The 26,500-nt window shown below is 37.2% G+C and overlaps 1 protein-coding gene across 3 annotated transcripts in view; it reads right to left on the reverse strand.

Annotated features, from left to right (window-relative positions):
- Positions 1 to 397: 397 nt before the first annotated feature.
- Positions 398 to 26,500, reverse strand: part of LOC124953041 — a 79,315-nt gene continuing 53,212 nt past the window's right edge. For all 3 annotated transcript variants that reach the window (XM_047503841.1, XM_047503839.1, XM_047503840.1), the window contains exons 9-16: positions 10,985 to 11,235; positions 10,017 to 10,264; positions 9,746 to 9,898; positions 9,474 to 9,622; positions 3,156 to 5,885; positions 2,864 to 3,070; positions 2,401 to 2,784; positions 398 to 2,304 (exon numbers count right to left, since the gene is read on the reverse strand). In XM_047503841.1, coding sequence (XP_047359797.1) covers positions 2,105 to 2,304; positions 2,401 to 2,784; positions 2,864 to 3,070; positions 3,156 to 5,885; positions 9,474 to 9,622; positions 9,746 to 9,898; positions 10,017 to 10,264; positions 10,985 to 11,235 — 4,322 coding nt within the window. In that variant the 3' untranslated portion in view covers positions 398 to 2,104. The remainder of the gene's footprint in view (positions 2,305 to 2,400; positions 2,785 to 2,863; positions 3,071 to 3,155; positions 5,886 to 9,473; positions 9,623 to 9,745; positions 9,899 to 10,016; positions 10,265 to 10,984; positions 11,236 to 26,500) is intronic.

Below are 26,500 nucleotides of genomic sequence, written 5' to 3' on the forward strand. Positions count from 1 at the left end.
TATTTTAAGAGAAGAAAAAAAAAAAAGAAAAGAAAAAAAGAAGAAAAGGAAAAAAAAAAAAAAAGAAAGAAATTAAATTAAAATATTTTAAATAACAAATTGTCCCTATCTGAGATTCTTTTAACTCTGAATTTTCCCGCCAATAAAAATTTCTAATTGCCATATATCATATATCAAATGTACCTGCATATTATATTATTGATATTCTTCAAATACGAAAAATTTTACAATGAACATAATTTATTTATTAATAATTTGTTATGATTAAAAACAGAAATGAAATTCGATATATATATATATATGACAAAACTACTATATAAAATTAATCAATGAAGATGTTTTTCTAATAAATGTTGATAAGGAAAATGTAAGGTGATAAGAAAGCATACACGAGATATTCATGTTTTCAACAATTTACTCCTAGGCTCGTCCTGGCCAGACTGAGACCGATAGACGCTTTTGGTCTCTTTCTGTTATATAATACATAAAAATAATGATATTTACAAATGTAGGATAATGTTAGGCACTCAATGAACAAAACAATGAAATTATAAACGATCGTCTTATTATATATTTTGAGGGTTGTTACGGTTTATGATCAATTAATGCACTCAGAGAGCAGAGCTAGATAAGTTAAGGATACCAAAGTCAATGGAGTTTTAATTATGACGTTGTTAAATAAAAATATTTTTTTTTCTCCGTTCGCAATTTTAATCACATTCAATTGTCATTACGATCCGATTAGTGTGAACGTGGAATGTTGGATTATCGGATAATCAAGCATTTTTCGTGGAATGTGCTCGCACAAAGTCTCACGTTCTTCTTTTTTTTTTTCTTTTTTTTTTTTTCTTCTTCTTCTTCTTCTTCTTTCTTTGTTTAAATTAAGTCACTTTACCTAAGTACCTCGTGGTTGTATTACGTTAACTTTCTCGTATTCGCTGGCCTTCAAGTTATACATATATCGTAACTCGTGGACATCGAAAGGAAGGAGTTCTCGTTACGCTCTCTAAATCAAGCGTATTTCCATTTTGTATTCTATGAATGTTCGCGGACTAGAGTTATCGTGAACTTTCATTAAATTAAAATTGACCGCGTGATCCTATTTTCTGAAAGTTTCATTAGAATCTAATTCATTGTGATCGCAGTCTATTTGATATATTAACTTAACTATATGGTAAAATTTATATCACCTCATATGTGATATTATTATTTTAAACATAACAAAAAAAAAAAAAAAAAAAAAAGAAAAAAAAAAAAAAAAATAAAGAAAAGTTAAAGTCATGATCTACATTCGCAATGACTTTATTGACATCACCAACTAATTTGGTGAACTATGTCCTTCGATCCCATGTCCCACTTTTGATCCATCACTGTTTTTCTCTCATCACTGCTTTCGATTAACTCGACATTAGAGTCCACATTACTCAGAATAAAATAAGTTATACGATTTCTCTATTTCTCATTAAAATAGTATATGCGTGTGCGTGTGCATATTTGTGTGTATGTGTGTGTGTGTGTGTGTGTGTGTGTGTATGTCTGTGTGTATGTATATTTATTTATGTTTATGTGTTTGGTACAAATTATAATTATTTATAGTAGAGTGGAATAAGAGCCGTTAGCCAAAACTAGAAAATACCTTTCATCAAAGGTTCTTGATATTAAGCTTGCTTTTCCATTCAGTTTTGTATTTTGTTTTTGTTTTTTTGTTTTTTTGTTTTTTTTTTGTTTTTTTTTTTTTACATTTATTTATTTATATATATATCATTTTACACACGCTGATATGACTCTTCGTTAGAATAAAATGGAAAGTATCTGGCATCAAATACAAATGTCTTTTGCAAATTGTTCTTTTGTCGAATGTATTGACAAACGACTACTATTTATGTAATTTCATCTTGAACAAGGATTCGCAGTAATTAGTCGAAAAATTCATCATGAAATAAGACTTAAAGTTTTTAAACATTTGGTCAATGTAACCCTTCTGCTTTACTCGTTTATATTTATCTACATACTACATTTTGTAAGGTATGTCGAATGCCAACGGCCCTTAACCCGCCGATAATATCACAGATGAATGAGTTTCCGTGTTGTGCGTCATGCATCGCTACCTAAGAGTCCTAACAAGTGCATTAATTCTCTCGATCTTTTCACTGAGCACTCGTCTCTCAGAATCGAGTGCCGTTCTAGCTGATAAAAGTTCGTATATTCTCCGTTCGAGTTGTATTGTTTCGGATCGCAATGCGTTCGATTGCGCCGCCAATCTTGATGTTTCGCCCGTTAGAATTCTTCTCTCCAATACTTTATCTAAAAAAGGAAACGATCGTTTTAGGAAGAAATTGAAGAAAAAAAAAAAAAAAAAAAAAAAAAAAAAAAAATCTAAGTCATTATACGTCTGAATACCTTTCGAATACTCTCTGTAGGCCAGCATGATGTCTTCGATACCATTCCACCTTGGCTTTTCTTTTTTCTCGCTATGTTCATCGGTATTTTCACAGATATCTATGACTTTGCTGTATTGCTTTACGCCATTTTCGCCTGGCATAGGAAAGGTAGGATAATACATGGAGACGATATTCGGTACCAGAGGTGGAAGAGGAGGTGGTCGTTCCGGAACATGCTTCACTTTGACTTTATCCAAAAGTCTCATCTTCTGAGGTGGCTTCGGCAAAGGTGGAGGATCCTTCGAATAGACTTTGGCAATTCTTTCGCAGTAGACGGTCACGGAATTCGTACTCTTTCGTTTCTTACGATCTTGTAGAACGTACTGCCACGTCGCCTCGGCTTCTGAAATTGTCACGTGATCAATAATTAATAAAACAAAGATAAAACAATGAATTTTATAAGGGGCAGTTGGATTCCTTACCGTCTCGTTTGTGAGGTGGCATTACGTCGAGACCTATTGTTTTAAGAAAACCAACTTTTGGTTCGAAATCCGGCGACTGTAGTAGAACATCCGGATGTTCACGTGGAATCGGTAACACGGATTCTATCATAGCCTCACTCTCGAGTGGTGGTTCCGGCGGGTCTGGATTTAGTCTATACCTCTTCTCAACCTTACACAATTCAATCTCTGTATAAAAGATAAAATTATAACGTTAATTTTGATAACGAAAATTAAAAACTAAAATATTTATAATTGATTATAAATGACTTACCGTTTCTGGTACTTAACGTAGTGAGTCCAAACATCGCGAGGAATGACAATTTCTTATAGGAATATTGCAACTTTGCTGGTGGACCTTTAATAATCCAAAGATCCAATTCCTTATTGTCTTCCTCGCCTTCCGAATCGGAACTGCACGTAATCCCTGTGTTTCTATCCCTCTTCCTTTTTCGTCGCTTTTCAGCCAGATCCAATGAAGATGTCAATTCTTTTGGTTTTTCAGGTATGACAAAAGACTGTTCGTTGTTACCGGCCGTCTCTTGCTTGACCAAAGCCTTACTCAGATCGGGCACATTCAGTACAGCTGGCTCGCACTTCACGGAAATCTCAGTCAAATTATTGCACTTGTCGGTAAAACAAAACGCAGTTTTCAGCTCGTTGTTCGAGAAATTCAAAAGCTTTTCCTGATATTTTGGTATCTGGAGAAGAACGTTCGAAACGTTCTGACAGGTACGCAATACCTCTTCAGACTTGATGCTCTGCATTAAATGACTTGTATCAATAGGCTTCTGCGCGATCTCGCTTATACTGAACTTAAAACTCGGTTGAAACGGTAATGTGGACATTATGTTCGGGTCATTTTGGCCTTTTTGTGGTTCGACGTCGGGCCTGCTATACTCTTGTTTCTCATTCTGACTGAATTCCGCCGGATGAAAGGATAGAGCCGGCGGTCCCTTTCCCTGTTCGTAGTTCAAATGTGGAGCTAGGGTTTTCTCCTGTAATATGTTTGTAACTACGTGATTCTGTTTCGTTGGCTGTTGTTGTTGTTGTTGTTGTTGTTGTTGTTGTTGTTGTTGCTGCTGCTGCTGCTGCTGCTGTTGTTGCTGCTGCTGCTGCTGCTGTTGTTGTTGTTGCTGCTGCTGCTGCTGTTGTTGTTGCTGCTGCTGCTGCTGTTGTTGCTGTTGCTGCTGCTGCTGTTGTTGTTGCTGCTGCTGCTGTTGTTGTTGCTGCAACTGCTGCTGTTGCTGCTGCAGCTGTTGTTTGTTGTGAATCTCAGTTGTGTTCTTTTCATTGCTCACATTGTGTTTATTTTCTTTAGCAACGGCAATGTCCATGTTACTTTTGTGATGATTATTTGTATGATTGCTAATTTTTGGAGTATTAGATGCAACGCAGTTACCGTTGCCATAACTATTACTTATCTGAATTTGGACTTTGTCGCTGGATGTACAATTAACTAGACTCAACGGCGCACTCTCGTTTCTCTGTGGCACGAGTTGCGACGTTTGTTGATACTCTCCAATAGAATAGGAATTCTGCTGCTTGTTGTTGTTCGTATTGCTGACGATGTTTGCGTTATTACTCGTGACGTTTCCACCGTTGCCGCTCAATGTTTGTATGCTCATCTTGTTCGATGGATGATGCTGATGTTGATGCGTCGATGTTGAAAAGTGCGGTGGCTTATAAAGACTTGGCAAATGGGGGACAGGTATGTGGGGATGATGGAATTGAGGTGGGTAAGGAATCGGCTGTTGAAGATTCGCCGATTTGCCGTTATCCAACGACGAGTTTTCTTGCACTTGCAATTGGCCCACGACGGACGCAGAAGTTGTTGATGTAGCTGATGACTTCAACGTCGGTTCCTGATGATTTATCTGATTAGCTATACTATGATTGTGACAGTTTATAGTGGGTCTTTGCTGTGGCTTCACACTGGACCGGAAAGAATCCTCGAATGGTCTAACGAAGGCCGGCTGCATCGTCGTAGAAGAGCTAGTCGTCGTCGTGGTCGTGGACGGTACAGTGGTAGTCGTGATTGAAGTTGTGGTCGTTGTTATGCTCGGTGTACTAGTTGTGGTGTTCGTTGTCGACACTACTTCCTTGTTCCTGGACACGTGAACACCGTGCAGCAACGGCGGAGACTTGCGCGTTAGGGATACATGATTCATGGAGTTCAAGGAGGATGGTGTGGCACCTGGAGTAGGCAAGGTATGGGTTGCGTGAGTTGTCATCGTATTATTGTTCGACAAGGAATTAATGGTAGTGGTGCAGCTTGTGTTACTCGTACGTTGCTGATGCTGCACCGGTTGTTGAGTTTGTTGTTGATGCTGTTGCTGATAATATATAGAACTTGTGACCGTGGTCGTCGCGCTACTCATTATCGTGGCTGTATGCTGACTAGAATGAATGGTACTCGACGGCACTGGGGGAAGGTGGAGAGAAGGTATAGAGATAATAGGTGCCAGGGGCATGCTTAGTGGCGGTGGTGGCCCTATTACTCCTGCGGTTAAGGATGAAATTGGAGGTATCGAAGGTATAGGAGGTGGACCGATCGGCGCTGTGCTAATCGCCGGAGGAGGTGGTCCAAGGTTCAGGGGAGTTAACGTGCTTCCAAGAGGAGGAGGGATTGGAGCGGAACTAACGGAGCATATGGAAGCCGAGCCCAGAGAGGATGGCCCGATTGGTGCTGCTGGGCTTGGAAAGGGTGGCAAACGAGAATGGTAGATGCTCGCTGCTGCTGCTACTGCTGCTACTGCTGATGGATCCGATGCTGGTGGTGGTGGTGGTGGTGGTGGGGGCTGTACTTGCGGAACAGTTGCTTGTACCGTTGACGATGACTCGTCTTTTCTTGACTGATGATGACCACCGCTACCAGGAACAACACCGTTATTGCCGCTTGCATTGTTGCTGTTTGCACTGTTACTATTCGGCCTGTCTCTGCTGTTCTCCCGTTCACGCTCCCGCTCGCTGTGCATCTGAACCGCTATGGTCGGCTTCCTAGCTGGAACAAATCCCGAACACAGTGCTTGGTAACCCTCCATTCGTCTACCGTTCTACGCTTGAATTTAATCGATCGAACGATTGCCGATTATTTCGGATTGAGCCGAGATAAGAGCCCCTGGGTGATTTGATTTTTATTCAAAATTCTTTCTATTAACTACGTGAGGAGAAGCGTTAATGATATCTATCTTTAAAATATATATATATATATATATATATATATATATATATACATAGTCGACGTGTTTCGTTTTTGTTATATGTTCTAATATGGCAAAAGCTAAAGATCTTCCGCATTTCGCAAATGTTTAACATAATTCAGAAGTTTCGCTAGCGCTGTTAGAAACGAGGTAGAATTTAAGCTTATTTGTTGAGATGCCGGTATACGATGGTTGTTGAGAGGGTAACGCTATCCTTTTGAGGTATGGCACATTGTCTACTTCGACTTACCTTAGGGATCCATATTCTCTTTAGTTGCTATAGAAGATATTTGAATCTAATCGCTTCGAAGTATTGGGGATGATTTCCGTTTACGATTATTTACAATAGATATCTAAGATTACGAATAAATAAAACTATCTAATACGCTGATTGAAGGCGACGATCGCTAGTCACCATCATTTAGCCAAGATTAAAAAGCAATGCCAATGTATTTTTATGGATAATGGTGATGACGCTCTAATAACCGTTGTCCGAATGACAAGTGCAGACTAACATTAATCGAATCTTCCCCAAAACTGTTTCAGAAAATGATGCGAGGGTCAAGAATTCCAAGTACAATCAGAATTTTGATCAAATTTTTTTGCAATATTTATTTTTCAATTGTAGTCCAAATATACATGTTTACATAATAAATTATATAAAAATGGTATAATTTTGACAAAAGAATATGTGTGATAAAGTTATATACATCGGTGGATTCAGTCAGTATTAGGAGCAACGTGTTTAACTACAATTAAGGGAAATTATTTCGACATTTAGCGATTATTTGCAAAAATTTCTAAAACAGTTGCGGGAACTAATACGCAAGAGTGCATTGCGCCTGGAAAGGTGTGTATATATATATACATATATACATATATATATATATGTACATATATATATATACACACATTTTAATATATTTATATATATATACTTTTTAGTATATACGTATATGAGATTACTGATTATTTAATCGGTGTTTCGTCTAATTGTCTTGGCACGTATTACAACAAATGCCTGCTACCTAATTTAACGAATAAGAAATTACTTGATAAAGGTTCACCACCAGATTAGTAAAAGACGAGCACTACACGATCATCGACCTTTAGAATATACAAGGGAAAGAAAACAAAGGATGAACAAATAACTTACGACGACTGATGTGACCACCGATCATTATTTTTGTATTCGTACAATTTGTACGATGTTAATTTTCAAGAATTTGCGTAAAGTATATGCAAATTTTTTTTTCTTTTTTTTTTATAGTATACATCTATACAAAGATTCTCTGATATGGGAAAGAAGAAAGAAAATTATAATCTAATTAAAAGAAACAATGTTTAACGTATAAATGGTATGACGAAAAAAAAAAAAAAATAAAGAAAAAAAAAGAAAAAAAAAGACAAAAGAAAAAAAAAAGAATGAGATAATCCTAACGCGCAATAACATTGTCTCTCCTTTTTTTTTTTTTTTTTTTTTTTGAATTAGAATGAAGAATTCAACAAAAATCAGCCCTTCTTCGAAAGGCGTGCACTCTTATGTTTAAGTTTCGCCATTTGCGACGTTTAATATAACTATAAAACGATTAATTATATAACGAACCTGTAATTGTACATTCAGAGGTCTTATTCGAGTACTACAAAGTGATTTTTGGAACATGATATAGACAATAGGTAACGGCCGACCGAAGGCCGACTTAGATTATTCGTCTTGATATCTAATAAAAGTTAGCGACAAAATGTTTTGAATAAGTCTGACTTCGGTCCGCAGTGAGAACTGAACAATTCGCTAAATCGGGCCTTAAGAAATTGATCGCGTTTCAGTCAGTCCCAACCCTAAGAAATTCGAGATCGTAAAGGGTTAGGCAGAGATGGTTTTTACGCTCTCTTTCTTTCACAAAGAAACGAAGAACAAAAGAATAGAAGTAGTATTTTTAAAGTACACTAAAATCGATCGAGAGCACCCAGGACCGTCGCGAGGCCAACTGTTCTACTTTGAACTTCTCTCTCAGAAAGAAGAAAGAAGAAAAAAGAAGAAGAAGAAAAAAAAAATAAGGTAAATAAATGAAAATAAAAAAAAAAAAAAAAGAAAAAAAAAAGAAAAAAAAATAGAAAAATAAAAAAAAAAGACAATAAAAAAGTGGAAAAAAGAAAATAAAAAAGAAAAATAGAAAAGAAAAAAAAAAAAAAAAAAAGAAAAGGAAATAATATAAAAAAGAAAGAAAAGTCAAAGAACGAACGTTAGGCTTAACTAGATCGTCGAGCTGTGCGCTTATCTAAAAAATATTATTCTGACCTCCATAAGAAACAATTAACTATGACTATATTCTTTTTTATTTTCTCGTTTAATTATATCTAGATTAAAATTAGAAGCGTAGTATGTTTTTTTTCCTCGTTTCTTTGAAACTTCTGTCACAGTCAAATATATTCTACAACGACTTCTCCTCGCTTGGCTTCGTCAGTTGTTTCGTCTAATTTATTTCTTTTCTCGCTCGAAACACAAGTCGATTGAAATTTTCTTTTCTTTTTTTTTTCTTTTCCTTTTTTTTTTCTTTTCTCTTCTCTTCTTTTTTTTGTTTTTCTTTTTTTTTTCTTTTTCTTTTTTTTTATTTTCGCAGCATATAGGACATTTTTCTTTTCCTTCTTTTTTCATCTTTTACTCGAAGATTCTTGTACTACGTTATACTAACAAAATTCCTTAATAAGAGAACGATCGCTTGGCACCGATATATACTTTATTAATTTATTTCAAGATTAATAATAAAATTAACGAGATTAATGATTAATAAAGAGAATGTTGAAAGGACAACTCATTGTATAAAACATCGAGTTTGTCTTGATGATGTTTCTGAGGCAAAAAGCGAGAACGGAGAGAAAGAGAGAAAAAAAAGAGAGGGGTGGTGGGGGGGGGGGGAGAAGAATAAAAGATGAAGATAAAAAAAAAAGAACAACGTGGAAAATGGAACATAGATTATTTCGTTTTAAAATAGATAAAAAAAAAAAAAAAAAATCTCGATTGTCGATGGTTCGAACGTAGGAAAATACTTACGGTGATCGTTTTTACGCGATTAGGTTTGGGATGAGATGGGAATAAGAGATAGAAACAGAGAAAGATAGATTATATCGGAGAGGATTGGATATAAGTTAAGCATTTAAGGCGAAAGAGAGTAGTCGCGCGATATTTTTTTGGGAGGTGTGTGTGTGTGTGTATGTGTGGTGTGTGTGTGTGTTTGTTTTTGTTTTTGTTTTTGTTCCTTTTCGTTTTATCAATCTAGAGCAGCCAGCGACGAAAAGAGAGGTTTCACGCGTTAATGAGCGATCTTGGCGATTTCGTGTGACGCTTTCTTTTTAATGAAAGGCTGTGGGGGGTGGAGCGACTCGCTCACCTGCAGTATCGGTGGATGCAGGTGTAGGTGCGGGTACCGGGGCAGAGGAAGCAGTGCTTCGTGCTGCTCTTCTCCTCTCTTCCTCCTCTCGTATAGCAGCCTGCTGTTCCCGCGCTTGTCTCAGCCTGTGCTCCTCTTCCAATTTCAACCTGAAACGAGAAACGTCGCTTCGTTAAATCTCAAGAACGTTGAGAGATATCTAGATTTTCAACAGATTTTATTAAAGAAACGAGACGAAGTCGATAGTAGTCGACTTTGGTTTTGTTACTTACCGCTCGTGCATCACCGGTGACATCAGTCCCAACGAAGCAGGTGGGAGCATGTCTGGACTGTATCTTAACCCATAAAGGGGATACGACGGTAGTCCAGGAAATAACGGTGGTCTCAACATCCCGCATCGTTCCAAATACAATTGTTCTTCTAACCTGTGAACAAAAATAAAAAAAAGGAGAAATGATTCCAATGTTATATCGTCGATTAAAATCTAATATAGATTTCAGAAAATCATTAGTATATTCTCGATTAATACATCGAAGTATTTACCTATAAGCGTGCTGCAGATGTGGTGGTGGATAAAGACCATGGTGATAAGGGTTGTAAGCAGCAGGATCCAAAGCAAAGGCAGGCGGAGCATGGGCCGGATGGTGTTCAGGTCGATAGGGTTGGAAACCGGAACGAGCCAACAATTCGGAAGCTGCTGCAGTCACGCTATGTTTGCTAGTTTCAGTAGGTCTGGCAGTCGTGTACAAAGAGGGTACCTCTTCCGGCCTTCTTTCGTGCGACGTTCGTTCCTGCAAATCAAATCGAACTTATATTATACACATTTATTATCAATGAAATATTATTATAGTAAAGAAAAAATGTTTAAGATGATTATTTAATAGACGTTTAATATACGACAGTTGTCTTTCGCTAAAAGAAAAAAGAAAATATATTCATGAGAATTACGAGAATAGAATTAAAAGAAATGGGAAATTAAGCTTTGATCTTTCGATTATACCAAATCGAGCTTCTCTACTCTCTTCCAGTAGAATGAACGTTTTCTTCATATCGAGCCATGATTGAAGATTCTCTTTCACTAGCTTATACTATCAAAAGACTTTGACTTTACATTCTTCTTCTCTTTCCTAGAGAATATTGAATTTTATAGGAACGACCGTTCGATCTTTAGGAAATTTAGCATTTGCAAAGTTCATTCCTGTATCCAGATTCTACAAAGATTACTAAACTCTCTTACGCATATTATAAATACATTTAAGGTCTCCATCCGAACTGTTGCACCGACATAAATTCTTTTACCTTTACAGAGACATATACATTGTCTTTGTACAAAGAACTCGACGACGAGAAAGTGCTTTGTCGTCGTAGCCTATACTTCGAGTACGTTCACTCCGGTAAGAAAAAAAGAAAGAAAAAGGATACCAAAAAGGGATAAGAAGAATGGACGGAAGTAAGTGAAAAAGAGAAGAAGAAAATAAAAGACTGGAAGGTCGTACAAGGCGATCACTCACCTTGGCAGGAGAAGGACCTCTGACCAGAGGAGGTGGAGCCCGATTCTTGGGACTGGCACGGGGTTCCTCTTCCTGAGGAGCCGGTCCTGCTTGTTTCGCTAGGTTCCTCAAAGCCGCGGCAAAACTTCTGTTGTTTTGTTGGCCACCTGGCCCGGGTCCCGGGGTATGACCCTGAGGTAGAACGCCGGAACTGGGTCTGTGGGACTTGCCAATAGACGTTGGCTGTGCTTTGGTACTGGCTGGCTGGAGACCTGAAAGAAATCCTGAAGTCAGTGAGGATGTCACAGTTACGTTTCCGTTTTTTCTTTCTTTCTTTTTATTTTTTTTTCATTTTTTTTTGATATGTATTTATGAAAATAATTTTATACGTAATTCATCCCACAAATATCTTTCCTTCATTTCGAAACCTATACGAAACAATCTAGCGAGTGGAAAATAATTAAGAATTATTAACCAAGTTACACCTGCAATGAAATTAATTTCAATGGAAATCAACGTTTCAACGTGTCATTAAAATTATTACTAGTTCTAAAGAAATCGATAAACGAACCACGTAAATTGCAATTACAATAATACGTATGAGGATAAATGGCGTTACGTAAAAAAAAAAAGAAAAAAAAAAAAAAGAAAAAAAAACAAAAAAAAAAAACACAAAAAAGAAAAAAGAAAAGAAGGAAACTATTTACTCTAACAACGGTCATAAGCACGAATACGTTCCATTCGATTGTAATATAACGATAAAATTATTGTGATGTCAGGATGACATAGACGTAAAGAATACATGCAATTGATATTACTCGAGGTAATTGCCTTTTATATAATGCAATAAGTGATAGATCAATATCGATTTATATACATTTTCTATCAGAGTTAAAAACTTTGTATAAGATTGCAATAGAAAATATATGATATTCAGGTGGAATTTTTAATAAAAATCAACGTTGATTTAAATAATTGAGAAATAATAAACGTTGAAAGATTTGAAATAGTCAAATTTTACGTTTATATTTTTATACGTTTATTGACCTATAAAAATAACAAAAGAATTAATCTAAATTTGTTGCATGCGAAGGAGCCCGTTCGGTCACGATTGAGGATTATGAATTTCTTGCGAGATCGGAGGTCGAACTTCTGTTGACGCGACCCGCCAAAGAGGTCAACCGGTCGAGGTCGGCCTCGTCGATGATTAATTGGAGAACGAGCGTCGAGGTAACGAAAAAAAGCGTCGAATAAAAGAACGAAAAAAAAAAAAAAAAGAAAAGAAAAAAAAACAAGAAAGAAAAGAAAAAACGATGATCAATCGTTGATCATCGTTAACAATTTTTCTCGGTTAACGTTGAAGCAAAAAAAGAAAAAAATTAAAAAAAAAGAAAAAAAAAGAAAAGAAAAGAAAAAAAAAAATAAAGCTCGTTACAAAGCGAATGATAATGCAGAACAGGAGGAATGATCCAAATGGTAGGCGTTAATGGATCGACGATAAAATGTCGGTGGTGTCACGCGTACGTGAGCGTTTCATTAATTTGTATGACTTTAACATAAATTAATTGCCACCAAGAGGACGGCTCGCGCTCGTTACGCATCAGACGGGGATTAGTTATGAACAAATGTATATGAGATGGCCGCGAATTGCATATAATATATATACATATATATATGTGTGTGTGTGTGTTATGTACACATTTACTTTTCAACGAGCTCATAGGTACCTTTTGGAAGATCAATGGACATGGTTCATATTATAAACATAAAACGAAACGCGACAATGAAATCGAAGTCTTGTCATTAAAACAATCGGTAATTATGGATTAACGAAAAAAAAAAAAAAAAGAAAAGAAAAATAAATAAATAAATGAATAAAATAAAATAAAACAAAATAAAAAAGTGAAGACTGAACGAAGAATTTTCAAGCATCGAAGTTCTGTTTCTTTTCTTCCGATTATTTTTTCTTTTTTTTTCTTTGGCAGATTACGGAATAGGAAAGAGAGAGAGAGAGAGAGAGAGAGAGAGAGAGAGAGAGAGAAAAAGAAAGAGAGATGAAATAAGAAGAGAAGAAACGTTGCCACTCGGCCTAGTCTTTGTTTTGGGATGTTGCACGCGAAAAGAACGACAAAGGGCGAGAGGAATCGGCGTACGTCGCGAGAGAAAGCTCTACCCGTTCAAAATGAGAAAATAACAGGGAGAGAATGCCCGACGGCTCGCTCCTTTCGAGGGTGGCTTTCGCCCTCCATTCAATTCCTCATCAGGAGAGTGCACACGCCTCTGCGTCTCTTGCGGATGTACATCCTCACCCTCTTTTTCTTTCTATATCTACCATTTTCCCCTTCTTTGCTCCAACTCGATCCTCGGCTCTCCCTAAAGTGCTCGGCTCCGAAACGCAATTTCTTTTCATCCGCATCCCCACCTCTACTACTTTTTCTCGATGTCCCTTCACGATCTACCCTAGACTGTCGTGTCTCTATTTTTCTATCTTTGTTTCGTACCATTTAATCTCTCGGGAAAGTACGTAGAACGAGAGAATTTGTAAGAAAGAAAAATTAAAGGATTTTATGCGACGACTATCGACTTTCTCGTAGATATAAAAGAGATTCTTTCTTTTTTTTCTTTTTCTTTTTTTTTTCTTTTTTTTTTTTTCATGAGCATCATTATTCGTGAAAACCATTATAGGCTAAGGGCTAGCCGATAGAATAACCTTTTCGTTCGAGAGATCTTCGTTATAACGAGGATGTGAAAATGTGCGTGTGGTCGTGGACAAGATAAAAAGAAGGCGAATATATATATATATATATATATACATACATACATACATATATATATATATATATATATATATATATATATATACATGCGATCACCATCGACGCACCAGCAACAGCAGCCATGCTAGGACATTTACTAACACGAGCAACATCGTCGTTGCCGTGAGTATCACGAACTCTGGGGCTTGGGTTGACTCTATGCCGAGGTCTGGAGGATTCAGAAGGGTGTAACGGGGGTGGTGTTAAGCGGCTTACAGTCTGTTACCATGGTAACACCACACCACTAAGACAGGAAGAGCCTGAATCCAGCGCGTTGCAGGCCCTGTGACCCTCAGCGTACCCCATCAACGACGCAACCGAAGAGGGAAAGAGAGAGAGAGAGAGAGAGAGAGAGAGAGAGAGAGAGAGAGAGAGAGAATGTCGGGAAACGGCAGAGGGGATGAAAGGGAGTATGTGGGCGGAGGGATTACGCCACTAACTCTGTTTTTACACCAAAGTGTTTTCACCGAGAGCTTCCGATGTATAAACCGCAGCTTCGGTGTGCTCGCTATAACGAATTTACGTCGTACCGCGAAACACGAGAATGAGAGAGAAAGAGAAAGGGAATGAGAAGAGTAAGAGTAGTAGTCAGAAAATTCTCACCCCTACCTCTATGTCTTCTTCCCCTCGGGAACCAACGGACTTACGCTTAATTAGATAATTAGTACGCCAAATCCAACGGCTGGTTTTGCCTTTCGATTTGTTAAATTTAATATCTTTTCTTTTATTCTTATATACCCTTCCTATTTATTTTTATTTATTTTCTTTTTATTTATTTTCATTTTTCGTAAAAACTAGCAATATTTTTTCGTAAACGGGCAGTAACCGTAAGCTCCTATTTTTTTCGCAAGAGTTGAGATATTTTTAATAAAATACAACGGTATGCGCGATCACATGCACCACCGCGTTTGACATGCACGCGCATCAACCCCGGTTCGTATTTCGCGTACTTTATTACTTTCGGTAAATCCGTTGGTCGCAATGAGAGTTGGTAAAAATAAATTTCATACGAACGATGATATTGCAAAATAGTGGGAGCTTTATTTTCACAATTCCACGGCGATTTCTATCCTATCCCTATCGACCATTCGTACCAGTTTATCTTTATATTAAAAAATGAAGGCTCAGGCACGTACGATTGAGGCAAATGTTGTGGGGAAAAAACAAGCTTGAAAGAAAAATTTGCAGTACTTTGACTACAGAGTCATGCAATTACCCAGCTTTTTTTTTCTTTTTCATTTTCTTTTTTTTCCCTTCCTCGATGGAGGAATGAATTTACGAGAAACTCAAGCATGCGTTTGACAAGGGAAAAATGTCTAGTAGTCTTGGAAAGCCAACAGTATTTCGATTTTCCCTTTCCCACTGAGAATCATTAAATTCCCGGCCTATAGTGAAGTTATTGCATATTACATTCACCTATTGAACTGCCATCTAGCTACCCTTACGCCTTCTGCTACCTACCCTCGACTAACAGAAACACCCCAATGAGAGTCATGTACGATAAGATAGAAACTTGAGTAACGTCTAGAAGTTCGCAAACTACTTAAGAACACGAATGCCGGTTGCGGCACGAATGCGCGATCTCGTGACAACGTCGACGACGACGACGTCGCACAAATAATTTGCGCTGTGCGGAAACCGTAAAGGCCACGACTCGTTTCGAGGAGTCGTAATCGTCGTTGTCGCGACACCGTTTCGAAGATACATCGATATTATCGGCTCGTTACGAAACTTCTATGACTCGAACTCCTCTATTCAAGCTTATCTTCGAATATATGAACACTTTATGAAAGCCCATTATCTTTGGAATGAATATATAGATTAGCGTAATGCAATTCTTTTTTTTTCTTTTTTTTCTTTTTTTTCTATTTCTTTTCCTTTTTTTTTCTTTTTCAACATTTACAGCTCGAAACATTGTATTTTGAATAAATGTATTGTATAAAGATATATACATATGTATGGACGTATTCAATATTTCCGAAATTTACGATTTATTCTCGTAATACGTAATTTTTAATTCGTGATAATTAAAATTCAACTGGGAGTTCTGGTCGGCATGAAATATATAGCATAATGGCGAATATAATCGATAAATGGATGCACAATTTTCAACGCAATATTATGCGGATCTTTTAAAACTTTTAAGCATTGCAAACGCTTTGGTACAAGTTAAAAAAAAAAAAAATAAACAAAAAAAAAAAAAAAAAAAAAAAAAAGAGAAAAAAGAAGAAAAAAAAAAAAAGAAAAGGAGGTTAATAAAATATTGCGTTTTAAAACATTTTGAATACCGTGTCACTAGGACATACATATCTGTCTAAAGATATTACGGCTTAAACTGAAGCTCTTAATAATTCCTTTCGACATTCATTCAAGAAAAAGAAAGAGAAAGACACAGTACTGACCTACCGCTACTACAACAACTACTACTACTACTACTACTACTACTACTACTACTACTACTACTACTACTACTACGTGTCACGTGACCGTAGTATTTTTTGCACGCTTAGCATCGCCGAGACCAGTTCGAGGAACTTATGTAGGTGAACGTTTTAAATGTCTCTAGAGCACATGTTTTCCCCGAACTCGAAAGGTTTTTTTTCACATTTTTTCTTTCTCCAGCATGGTTCAACACCTCGACATTATCACGTTTTTTTTTAAGAAAAAAAAAAAAAAAAAAAAAAAAAAAAAAAAAATAAAAAAAAAAAAAAAAAAAAAAGTTATGCATAAAATAACACGACGATCGATTATCTAAAAAAAAAAACAAAAAATACAATAAGGATACAAAAAGGTAATAATAGATTATAAATACGAGTTTTTGCGAAATCATTGAAGGAAATAAAAATATATTAACACTTGTCTTGTTAATATCTTGATTTAATAATATCTTAATAACTAGATATCAGTGTGTTCTATAAACCTTTCTAAAGTTCGTGTAATTTATTATCCAATACGTTAGGTAAATGAAACGCTCCATTAACCTGAGTAAAATGAAATCATTGAAGTTCAATTAATAAATGTAATATCTTAATCAATTTTCGACGTTTCTCTCGAACGAGGTTATATAAATGATTTTAAAAGAAACTACTTTCTTTATCGAGTGAGAACTAGCGATCGTAATAAAGAACAAAACTATAGCGTGTAACCATTGGTATATAACCTGTTGACGAAACGGAATCGATCGTGGCGCGTGCTTCCTTTCCATTAAACGATCCTATCCGAAGCTCTGCGTATTATAGATATATATATATATATACATACATATATATATATATATATGTGTGTGTATGTACATTATACATACATGTACGTAGAACGAGTCATCTCGTAATTCCCCCACCGTTTTGCTGCTAGTGATGCCATATACTCTCCCACTTCTCTGTTTGTCGATGACACTGTGTGCGAACGCGAACAATCGGTGGTTGCCACGCAATCTTCCACCATTTTTGATGTCACCCAGAGGGAGAAGAAGAGATATAAACGCGCGTGCGTGTAAACTTTGCATTGACAAAAGAGAGCGAAAAAGTGAGCGAGAGAGAAAGGAGGGAAAGGGAGGGAAGGAGGGAGGTAGAGAGAGAGAGAGAGAGAGAGAATGACCGATCGACATCTGTCTCTATAGGACAACCAGAATGGCCATTGATTTGAGTCTTTCCAGCTTTGAAAAGTGCTTCTGTCATAGATCAGCGACCGCCGTCGTATCGACGATAAAGCTTGTTCGTTCGAATAAATGGCGGAAAAACGTTATCATTGTTTCGTGAAAGAGAAAAAAAGGATGTAACAAAAAAGTGGATTGAATTTTGTAAAAAGGCGCACACACACGAATGATTTATATTCAAAGAAAGATAAAGAATTATTAACATGATTCTGAAATTGAATTAACAAACTATGAAAATATTTGGATTTTACATTTCGAAATAGCAACATAACAAAAATCAACCAAAATATAAAGCACCATAATAACCGACTAAAGTTTTCTGGACACGTTCGTCAAATAACCGAAAGATAAATAGAGCTTTTAGTAGTTTAATGTGTCTCTTTATCGAACAGTAAGATAATACTGTACCGTAAAACAGAATTTTCTAATCTTTCAAATATTATACGATAGGTTCTTCTTTCTTCTTCTTTTTTTTTTCTTTTTTTTTTACGAATAAAACTGAAGAGTCCTAAATTGTAGATATTCAATTTTCTATGTACAGTCAACCCTATCTCGACAGGAAGTCGATGGAGATGAGTGTCATGAAAAATACTTGTCTCAAAGCACTTTGAGTTGAGAAACGACAAGAGTACTTCGCGTTTATGTCATTCGTTAAGAACTTTATAAAATCGAAAAAGAAGAGAAGGGGTGGAAAAACGATCTTCTTCTTCGTTCCTTCCCATCAATGAAATTCAAGTCTTCGATCTTTGTGCTCTCTCTCTCTCTCTCTCTCTCTCTCTTTCTCTCTCTCTCTCTCTCTCTCTCTCTCTCTCTCTCTCTCTCTCTCTCTCTCTCTCTCTCTCTCTTTTCTTGATACGACGAAACGACCAAACCTACGTGAAATTTTCGAAGATATAAACCGACAGGGTGGATAGTAGAAAGCGGCAAGGCGAGTCTCGAAACTCGCCGAAACTCGAGCTACCCTTAGGAGTCCCTTGACATTTTGCCAAGCACCCCCATTGAATCACCATATAAACGACTCCAGGCCCTGTGAGTTCAACCCCTGATCCGCCCTAACCTCAAATATACGTTTCATTTTAGTACATTCGCTGTCCCGAGTGAGATCATAGGCGCCGACATTTCGGGCTTTCGGCTGTTTCTCCTTTCTCACAGATTATACGAAATATTTTATATATATATATATATATATATATATATATATATATATATATATATATATATACATATACATATACATATACATATACATATATATATATATACATACATGTACATATATATATATATATATGTATATATATATATATTTATTTTATACATACGCACACAAATATACATGAGAAGGAAAGTTTTTCTTATAAACGAGATAAACGTGAACCATGTGCGATTGACCGTGTCGTAAAAGGTACAATATTTTTCTCTCAACGATGCGTTCGACGATAGGCGGACAAGCATCTTGAAATTTTACGAGCGAGATGCACTTTCCATACTGGATACCTCTAAGAAAACGTAAAGATCACAGACACGAACATGGCTTGCAAATAAATTTACCACAGCCCATGCTGTAAATTATAAAAGCGAAAAGAATAACCGAGTGGATATTCATTAAGCCGTAAATTGGAAATACGTGCGATCGACTACACACGAATATAGCTAAATGATCATAAAAATGAGTATTTTTATATCAAAGAATTCCTTTCTTTTCTCTTTATATCTTTCGTTGTATCCTATGAAGCATATGAAGGAAAAAAGAGAAAAAGAAAAAAACACACAAAAAAAAAAAAAAGAAGAAAAAAAAAAGCAAGCAGACTTCCTCGACAAAGTAATTATTTTCCATACATCGTGAGTTTCTATTCTCACTTTTTCTTTCTCTTTAAAAAATGGAAAGCATAAAAAGAGAATGAGAAAGAGAAAGAGAAAGAGAGAGAGAGAGAGAGAGAGAGAGAGAGAGAGAGAGAAAATCGAGACTTCGACGTCAATGAGAGAACGAAGCTTCGCATTCCCATTGCTCCCATTGCTGCCAGGGGTGCCTGCGGGATTTCGCGTCGACGTCGTTCGTTCGTTCGTTCGTTCGTTCGTAAGATGCTTTGGAATTTCCATATTAATTCGTTAGATCGCGGAACGTGAGGTGAATCCACGATTTAATAACGGTTTGTTCGGACTCGCTCGAGGATCCCATCCTTTTAGTTAATTTCTCTCTCTCTCTCTCTCTCTCTCTCTCTCTCTCTCTCTCTCTTTCTTCTTTTTTAAATGAAGAGAAAACGGAAGAGAAGAGAATATCGGGAAATATAAATACATATATTAGAGATGATATTTCTATATTTTTATTAAAGACGAATTCGAAAGAAAGAAAGGAATTAATAACTATTAAACGATACAAAATTTTCACAAGTAATCACGAATCCATAGGGTTACTATAATTCTAAAATGAATAGAAAATAAAAAATAATATAACAGAAGATGAAAGAAAAAGATTATCAAAGACGAGACAGACAATAGAATTTTTGTTATCTCTAACTTCGGAATCGGTAAGCTCGTTAATCCTATCTTCTCTTCCCTCTTTGGTGTCAAACGATTTAACCGGACTTTGGCGGAGCTAGCTCGTGTCAGTGATTCCCTCTCCTCCCTCAATATTTTCCGCCATTGGGGCCAAGCTAGTTGTCGAATAAATTTCCGGAGGTAAATAGTAAAATGAAATCTGCACTGCCACTCGGCCGCCGTGAAAACACGGCCCCTCATTAATTCCAACCGCCGCTATAAAAGCCCGGAACAGCGAAACACACCGAATCGTTCGTTCTCAATCCCCTCTCCCACCAGAACCGCCAGTACCACCACTACCACCACCATCTATACTCTTCCGAACCTCTCAACCCACGTCTCTCTTTCTCTCTTGCTCCCTTTACTATCCTCTCACACTTTTTCTCCCTCTCTCTCTCCTCTCTCTCTCTCTCTCTCTCTCTCTCTCTCTCTCTCAGCACCGCCATGTACACCGCATGCTGAGAACCAAAGCACCACCCTACGCTCCGTATAAAAGCTGCGTATTCAATTACCCGCCATCGACCGGTCGAATAACGAATGTGCACGCCATGGAAATATTCCCGTCTGCTTTTACCTATGCACCCTCGTCGGTACACGTCTGTACTCCACCATCCTACCTCCTTTCTATATGTGTATGTATATGTGCGAAGAGTTTAGAGGTGACTGCCTGTAGAGTCACGTATATACGTATATGTGATATGAGAGAGAAAGAGAGTTGAAAGAAGAGAGAGAAGGTAGAACAAGAGACTACCGAAAAAAGAGGGAGGAGAGAGAGAGAGAGAGAGAGAGAGAGAGAGAGAGAGAGAGAGAGAGAGAGGATAGTAGTTCGATCGATCGATCGGGCACCCTCGCCCGAGAGAATTATTCTCGGCTGCTCCCACTATGTTACTTTTTTCTTCTTCTCTTTTTTGGAATTGGCATAGCTGAGGCACACGACCATGAGCTGCCATACTCAATAGCGCGCGAGCTGGAAATAAGCTACGGATTAAAGCTCGATTTGCATGTGCTGTGTTAATTGTGGACCGTCGCGCTGCTGCTACTTCTCTACAGGAGGTCTATCTCCTCCTCCTCCTCCTCCTCCTCCTCCTCCTCCTCTTCCTCCTCCTTTTAGTAAACCACTCTGAACAACGTACAATTCCGTCTCTGTTCGTTACACACAAGGAGGGATGTTTCAGTGAACTCGCAGTGTTTCCAACAGCACTCTCACTGCTGAGAACTCGAGAGTCGGTGAAAACGATTCGACATTCATGTCTGTGTTTGTGAGTATCACTGACACATGGCTCACCATCTCGTGAGTAAACTCGAGGAAGGGGAGGGGACGGGAGGAGGGGTGAGAAAATCGCTAAAGGGTTTCTTCCATCTCCGACATAGTTGGTACCGTTCCAGAGGGAACAACGTCGATATACCTGTTGGAGGCGTGTATACTCGAGCACTGTTTGCCAGATACCTGCATCAAGTCGACCACTTCGCCATCGTTCTCTATTCCCCACTACTCTTCCCCCTGTATCCTTTCTCTTTCTCTTGCTGTCTCGTGCTTCAAGAGTATCAGGGAAAATAGGAGTACTCCGCGCGCTTGTCACCACTGTGATTTATCGCACATAGACGTTATGGACAACGAGAGCTTTAGTGATTTATTAGGGTCGACCGGTACCTACCCACCGAGACCTGTACCTTCTATCTCTATCTCTCTTGTTTTTTCTTTCCTGTTGTGAAAGCCAAACATCAACGATTGAACAAATCACGATTCTACAAATATTTATGGAAACGATAAGGAGTGGGAAAGGATAGTTAATGTTAATAGACATTCGCGATTGCGAATGATCCTTTTAAAAAACTTACGTTCTTCCTATGATTTTTCTATGGTCCCAAATTTGTCGATAGATCTTCGTTATACTTTTCTATTGTAATTTACGAAAGTAAACAGGTTAAATACACTGACGAAATTGAACGAAAAAACTCGATCTTCTTTTTTCTCTAAAATGGAAAAACTTTGAATTTGAAAAACAAAAATACCAAAAAAAGAAAAAAAAAAGGAAAAAAAAAAAGAAAAAAAAGAAAAAAGAAAAAAGAAAAAAGTAATACATATTTTTTCCAACAAACACCTGTCACGCCCACGTTGTCGATACTGGATAATACGAAGGGTGAGTGTATTCAATACGTCAGAAAAATTCGAGATGGAGGGGAATATCGAATGGTTCTGGTTAACGATTTTTACCTGGAGCTAACAATGAGCTAACATCAGTTCTGATATCCATAATGTTTTAAGTTACAGAAATTTGATTCTATTTAAATTTAATATATATTAAAAAGAAAAAAAAAAAAAAAAAAAAAAAAAAAAAAAAGAAAAAAAGAGAGAAAAAAAGAAAAGAAAAGAAAGGAAAAAAGAAAAAACAAAAAAGGAAAAAAAAAAGAACTTTTATATTCACTTTAAAATGATCTCAAATTAATTTAATGAAAGTGATTGCGTCCAATATAAAGGCACAGAAAAAACGATTCCATGGATCATTGAGACGAAAGCTGAAGCTTTATCCCATAGTTTCAATAACATTCACGTCACAAACGTGTATCGTCTCCCCTCTCCTTTTTCCCACCTATCTTTCGTTGACTGAGGGATCGTCAGACGGGACGAAAAGCTGCGGACAGAGAAAAATCGAGCGACAGACGTGCAAAAAAGAAGGGAGAAAGAGAGAGAGAGAGAGAGAGAGAGAGAGAGAGAGAGAGAGAGAGAGAGAGAGAGAGAGAGAGAGAGAGAGAGAGAGAGAGAGAGAAGGAAGGAGAGAGGGGGGAGGGAGGGGGGGGAGAGTTTAATTTCTCGCGTCCTCGCTCCTCTTCGCTTCTGCTTGAATTTTCATTCCATTTCGCGCGACCACCCAGCCGTTATTTCATTTCGTCCTCTGCTTCGTGCTCGTTCGAGCACATCCCTACTCCCATGGTCCACCCTTCGTGCTCTTTTTATTCTATTTAACGCGAAAAAGGACTTGTTTCAAAGGATCGTTTCGTCTCTCTCTCACTCTCTCTCTCTCTCTCTGTCTCTATCTATCTATCTATCTATCTCTTTCTCTCTCTCTCTCTCTCTCTCTCTCTCTCTCTCTCTCTCTCTCTCTCTCTCTCTCTCTCTCTCTCTCTCTCTCTCTTTAGTAGTCTTTCTACCTGACGGACTCCGACATTTCCGTAGCAGCAATTATAACCGTTTAACACGGACGAATGCAAAGCGTGTCGAAGAGAGAACCGAATGAATTCCCCGCGTGTATAAAACGATATATATATATATATATATATATATATATATATATATGTGGGATAATGCCATCTACTATCATGCTAACGTGTATGCGCAGCATCCAAAGTGTTCTATCCGTAAATGTAAAATCGATAATTCGAAAGGCAGCACCTTTGACCCACTCGATAAAGTTTCGCTGATAATTTTCCAGAGAAACGGAGAGAACACTGGACTATTAAAAAAAAAAAAAAAAAAAAAAAAAAAGGAAAAAAAAGAGAAATAAAGGAAAAAAAAAAAGAAAAAAAAAAAAAGAAAAAAAAGTCTCTTTACTAAATGGAAAACTGCGGTTTAAATTGGATAATAAGAGTTCTCTCAATGTCGGATCGAAAGAATTTAATTGATAAAACACATTCGATTAATGAAAATAAGCAATTCGAGATATGCTAATGAATACAGACACAATTCATTGTTTTCACACGTACACACACACACACGCGCGCGCGCGCGCGCGCGCACACACACACACAGACACACACAACGAATTCATGATTAATTTCTTTAATTACATTTGCCTTATTAACTATTGAAAAGATATATATATATATATATATATATATATATATATATATATATATATATATATATATATAAATAATAAATTTTTTTTGTATTTATAATTAATATTTTCATTCGTATGATTACAATGATTGCTGATAACATCTCAATATAAATCGTTCATTATTCTGATTAATAACAAATTTGTCGCAATTTTCTGAATCAAGAAAAGAAAAAAGAAAAAAGAAAGAGGGAGAGAGAGAAAAAAAAAACAGACATAATTAACATGTTCGAGCAATCCTTCCCTACTACAATTTTTATCCCCTGAACACGATCACAAATTCTTTTAATCTCTCTCCCGACGATCATCAAACTGAAACGATCACCCAGTCCAACCCGAAAATCCGATTAACCTTACGCGATCGTATTCGACATCGTGCCATATGCTTGCTCGAGCTACCAACTTGAACGGTCAAACGCGTTTCACGCACACACCTTCAAATGAGTGTCTGTTGGTCACGGAACGTGGCCTCTCGTTGCTGGTAGTAATTTCCAGCAACACGTGGTATCTTCCACGAGAAGTCCACCAACTCCCCATTTTGTCCCGAAATTCAGCCAACATTGGCCTGTTCGAGCATCGTCGTCAACCCACCTCAATACCCCTCCTCTTCTCTCCCTCTCAAACACGACACGCACTCTCTTTCCTGATCGACCAACATGTACAGAATATGTTCTGTGATTGTGTGCACGTATATATGTGTATATATATATATATATATATGTATATATATATATGTATATATATATATATATACACACATCGTACGTGCGAGAATGTATTGAAGGGGTCGAAATCTAGAATGCATGAGCGGGTTGATTGTGATCCCTCCACGGCTTTCCATCCAATGCTTTCTACCTCTCTCGCATACACTCATACACACACACACACACGCACCTATACGCATACACGCACATGCACACGAGAGAGAGAGAGGGAGAAAGAGAGAGACAGAGAGACTCGTTTGCGAGCATTACGCGCGTGCGTGTTCGTGCACGTGCTAGCTCGTAAACGGAAGGCAATATGTGTATCAGTTAACCGCACGCGATATAGTCGTGGATTCTATGGCGATCGTATAATTCAAACATGCACACACGTATATACGCTTGCCTGTATCTCTATTTATCTCTCTCTCTCTCTCTCTCTCTCTCTCTCTCTCTCTGACTCTTTTGCTCAGGGGTCGAGGGTCCCCGGTGAACATATGTGCGGTCACGTATCGATACCTTCATGGCGGCTTCTCGTACCTACGTGAAACGTATGTTTGTACGTCTACAAGCGTACTTACGTGCTCGCTTGTTTGATCGTTTTACAAGGCTGCGTTAATTCTACGTCAGAACTCTGACGACGGTCAATTCATTACAAATGTACTGAACAATAAGAATTTTATACATTAAAACACGTGATATTCTTTTTTTTTTTTTTTTTCTTTTTGTTTTTTTTTTTTTTTTTTTTTTTTATGCAAAAGAAATAAAATGAAATGAATATTGATACTCGATAAATTTTACTTCGTTGCATACGAAAAACGTAATATATTAAAATATGTAAAGTTATTGTAAATAATTATCCGTTGAAAATCAATACGCCGTATAACTTTTTTCCTTTTTGCGTTATTTAGTTTTATTCCGCTATTATGTGGTACGAAATTCAACCCTTACGATTCTACAAGCCGTGAAAAAGAAATTGAACATAAAGTCCGCTTCTAGTAGCTTGTCGTCTCGTTATTAGAACAAGTTGGGTTGGTTCGAGGTCAACGAGCTCTTCAAGCTCACGTATACATGTATATGTGCCCATGGATTCGAAAAACGAGAGAGACATGTAAGAAGGAGGGTTATTGCTATGGCTTTACCACTGGATAGGCGGTCGAGTAAGTACTATGTTTTTCATGGTAGAAAAGCGAATCTACCGCTTGTTCCAAGTAATTGTTATGTTCCGATCTCGTTCATCGAAGCATATATGAAAACCACCCTTCTTTTTGTCCAACGTTCTATCAACATTTTTTCTTTAATATGATAAGTTGAGCTCATTAAAAAAAAAAAAAAAAAAAAAAAAAAAAAAGAAAAAAAAAAGAAAAAAAAGAAGAAAAAAAGAAAAAGAAATAAATAAATGATGCATTGTAAAATCTCTTCAAAAGTACTTTTTTCTCAATACTATGAAAAAAAAAAAAAAAGTTTCGTACGCTCGGCTAGTATCGAAAAAAATGTCGTGCGAAGTAAAGAGAAAGAAAGAAACGAGAGAGAAAAGGAAAAAAGAAAAAGAAAAAGAAAAAGAAAAAAAAAAAGAAAGGAAGAAACATAGGAAAAAGAATCTTTACGACTTCATTATCAGAGGTGACATATTTTCATGCGACGTTATCCGAGTGTTCTCGATTCTTGCGCGTGGAAAGAATTTCACTGGTTCGCAGCTAACGGGAGGATAATTTCTTCCTTTTTTCGCAAAAGTTCAATCCCCGTCCACCGTTCCTACTCCTTTTTACGACGCACAACCGGCGGAAGGAAGCGTTCGTTGATAAAGTTAACAGTGTCTACTGATAAAGACGGTGTTCGTTGTAAGAGTAGGAATGGACTGGGACGAGGAAAGAAAAAAAAAAAAAAAAAGAGAAAGAAATAAAGAGAGGAGAAAAAGGAAGAGAGAGAGAAAGAGAGAGAAAGAGAGAGAGAGAGAGAGAGATATATAGAAAAGATCGGGTGAAGAGTAT

Source organism: Vespa velutina, chromosome 11 (genome assembly GCF_912470025.1).
Source record: "Vespa velutina chromosome 11, iVesVel2.1, whole genome shotgun sequence".
In the NCBI taxonomy this organism is placed as follows: Eukaryota; Metazoa; Arthropoda; class Insecta; order Hymenoptera; family Vespidae; genus Vespa; species Vespa velutina.